Source organism: Gymnoscopelus braueri (assembly GCF_963280865.1).
Source record: "Gymnoscopelus braueri genome assembly, chromosome: 1".
Classification (NCBI taxonomy): domain Eukaryota; kingdom Metazoa; phylum Chordata; class Actinopteri; order Myctophiformes; family Myctophidae; genus Gymnoscopelus; species Gymnoscopelus braueri.
This window is the reverse complement of record NC_137603.1, coordinates 57,549,081-57,552,519: the sequence shown is the minus strand read 5'-3', so window position 1 is coordinate 57,552,519 and position 3,439 is coordinate 57,549,081. Positions and strand designations below refer to the sequence as shown.

Below are 3,439 nucleotides of genomic sequence, written 5' to 3'. Positions count from 1 at the left end.
AATCACATTTTCCACCGGCTCACACCTACATAACATTTAACACGCAACTTAGGGACAAGGATGGTTCAGTTCGCTTTGAACAAAACTCAACTCTCCCCATACCCTCCCTCATGGGTCTTTAGTCCCCGTTCACTTCACCACATGGACAAAAATAAAAAATAGTAAGATGGAGGTAGGAGACACAAAGAGTCTCCTTTGTGTCTCCTAACGGAACTCATTGGATAGAAGTCGGTATGGACCTCCCTAGAGAAAAAAAAGGGGAAAAAAAGAGATGGAGAGGGACACGCAGCACGGGACTCGAACCTGCGATGTGCTAATCCAGGCTACATTAGAGCCTAAGTGCCCGGACTGCCCCTGATTTCATTCATTTAACCACAATCTATCCTACACAAAGGCTGCCCTACAGGGATAGGTGTCATACTCACCCCTGTTGGGTTTACACAGGAGAGCCTTTTTCACCAACTTGCAGTTTGTCTTAGAGGCGATGTGCTCGACCTGCGGGTCCGTCGCCGCCTTCCAGAGGTTATACATGTCCTGGCCGTGATGACCGTGCGAGGTCATCATCTGCCTGTAAATGCACGGGTGGTAGGGCGCCTTGATCCCCCCTGCAAAGAAGAGGTGATGCTGTGGCTTGACGCCCACGATGTTGGCACAGATACCCATGAACACGTCGTCTATGTGCATGGAGGCGTTAAGGCTCAGAGTGGCTTGGTAGATCTTCTCCACTACGTCCCTGGAAACCACGTACCCAGACCCTGCCGTAAGGTCGGGGAAGGTTGACCACGGGTACATTTCGTAGGACATGTAATACTTGCTGTTCCTGTCTCGAATTGGCGGGTCCCGGGTCTTGAGTCGGCCAAGCCACAGGTCGGTGACCTTCCTCTGGGCCGCGTCCTGCAGGTGGTCCACCAGGTTAGGAGTGTGGACGAAAGTGTCGTCATCGGCCGTCATGACGAAGCTCGCATGGGCGCACCGTTGGCGTGCCCAGCGGAACTGCATGATCACTTTCAGAGTCAGGTTGCGGAACGAGTCCGTGAAATCCTGCTGGATCAGGTCACCGTGGAGGCTGTCCTCGCGCTCCAGATACTCCTGGTCGCTGCCGGCGCTTGGCGCTCCCAAGGCGAAGAGAACCTTGACCGTGACCCCCTTGGAGCGTCGAATGTACGCCTCGTTGCCCCAGGTGGACCTGATGGCCTCCCGCCGGTCTGCGTTTGCTGGGGCACTTTTGATGAAGAGGAGAAGATGGACGTCTTCTCCAGAACACTTGTCTGGGTGGTCCAGCAGGTACGTGAAGTTAGTGAACCGCTTAGCCTCCTGGGGTGTGACGGTGAAGGCCTTTTCGAGGAAGGAGAAGGCGTCCGGATCATCAGCCACAGCCAACCCAACCAAACCCAACAGCATCGCCGTGGCGATCAGCAGCGCGCTGATTGCACGCTTGACTTTAAAAATCCTGAACATAATCTTACCTCTGGTCTTCTCAGTGGAGATGCTATGTGTGATTGATTGATTGATTGATGTACTTTTATTTAGTAAGACATGAGAATCACAGTACATGGAAGTACATCCCTGTATGATGGAGAGGTTTATTATGTGGGTAATGATTGGAGCAATGGAGGCGGCTGAGTCTTTTAGAAATTTGGCGGGGATATTGTCGAGGCCTGTGTCTGACTGTCTGTGCGTTAAGCAGATAAAAGAGTGGTTCTCTCACCTTTATAGGGCAAGCGTGTGATGTCACGCATCTGTGATGTCAGTAGACAACACATGACTCCAAATTTGGGCTGTGTGTGCGTGTGTGTGTGCATGCGTGCGTGCACGCGCGTGTGCGTGTGTGTGTGCGCACGCGTGAGTGCGAGCAGCCCACAAACATAGAAAACAGCTAGACGATGTGCCACAGGTTTTCATTCTGACCAGAACGCTTCATAATAATAATAATAATAATATTCCGCCGCCAGGCTCAGGAATCAAACCCGGCACACGCTCTCAGGCCCCCTGGAACCCCCTTCAAGGCCTCTGGGGGTCCCTGGACCCCACTTTGAGAACCACTGCTGTAGGCAATTAAAGACTCAGCTTTGTAAGGCAAACAGAGCTTGATCATTGACCAATGACCATCTTGCATTATCTTTGATATTGTTAGTCTCAGCATAATTGCTATGAGTTAAAGTATGTTTTAGTCAAATTGACATTTCTGCCTAACTACTCTCCCAACACTGCTGCTTCATTGTGCCTTAGTGCCAGTGGTGTAAAGTAACATTTACATTTACTCAAGTACTGTACTTAAGTACAATTTTGAGGTACTTTTACTTAAAGAAAATCATAAAGGTATACATTTCAAAAGCAACAGCCCGAATTTAATAATGTGAACGTGTCAACTTTTGCATTGGATTCGGATCTCTCCACTACTATACTTCGTTGAGTCGTTTATACTTCGCCGTACGACAGTGTAGCGCGTCGAAAATAGCCGATCTTCAAGCTCACAACGCGTCGTCATCCGACGACGCGTTGTGAGCTTGTAGATCGGCTATTTTTGATGCGCTACACCGTCGTACGACGACGAAGTATGAATCGGACGTAATCTCTCCAACCCCTCTGCTAGCCAATCACAGCGACCGTTCCCTCCGGCCTATGGGATTCTAGACCCAGACGCGCCCCTCTTCTGCTCCTAACCTAAACCAGTGTTGCCAAGTCCGCTTATTATAAGTTACTTTGGGCTTGTTTTTCTGTAAAGTAGCTTGTTGTAGATATTGTAGTTGTTGCGGATTGCGGGTTTTTGGGCTTGTTTCTAAAGTGTAGTTGTTTATTTGGGCTTGTTTTAAAGTGTAGTTGCTTATTTGGACTTGTTTCCTGTTTAAACCAGTGGTTGTCAAACATTCAAGTCAAGGAAGCACCCCAAATGAATATTTGTCTGCGGACCCCCCCAACATAATTTATGCCAGGTAACCCACCCCCCCATACAAGATGCGTGTTGTTATTAACATGCTTCAAAAATAAGTTTCAAATATTTAAAAAATCTTTAAAAAATCTTCAAGATTACTTTTTTTTAAATAGCATATATACAAGCTCACAATCCAACACATTGTGAGCTTGTAGATATGCTCATTTCAAATGGCCAATGTATTATGTTTAAAGCATACAGTCTATGGTTTAAAGGGAGAAGGTTCTTGCTTCTTTTGGGCTTGTTTTTTTGATTAAGTGATTGATTGAATAATGTATTAAACAGAAATGCAAACAGCACGAGGTACAGTCACACATTTGGGCTAAAAGGTTAACAAACAAAAAAAGCTTCCATACTTTCCATTGTGGTCCTATGTAATTCAATTCACGTATTCAGCTTTCACAGTTGCTTGTTTCTCTCGCAAAACCTGGCAACGCTGACCTAAGGCTTAGTTAGTGCGCCCCCTTCAGGTGAGATGGAGAAGTGTCTGGGTCGGACGTACACACA

General features: G+C 47.5%; 1 protein-coding gene across 1 annotated transcript; it reads right to left on the bottom strand.

Annotated features, from left to right (window-relative positions):
• Positions 1-384: 384 nt before the first annotated feature.
• On the bottom strand, positions 385-1,458 carry LOC308089226 (lactosylceramide 1,3-N-acetyl-beta-D-glucosaminyltransferase A-like; the record flags this gene model as incomplete). The annotated part of the gene is made up of 1 exon (XM_080433828.1): positions 385-1,458. One exon carries the CDS (start codon positions 1,456-1,458, stop codon positions 385-387), a length of 1,074 nt encoding a protein of 357 aa, XP_080289954.1.
• Between the last annotated feature and the right edge of the window lie 1,981 nt (positions 1,459-3,439).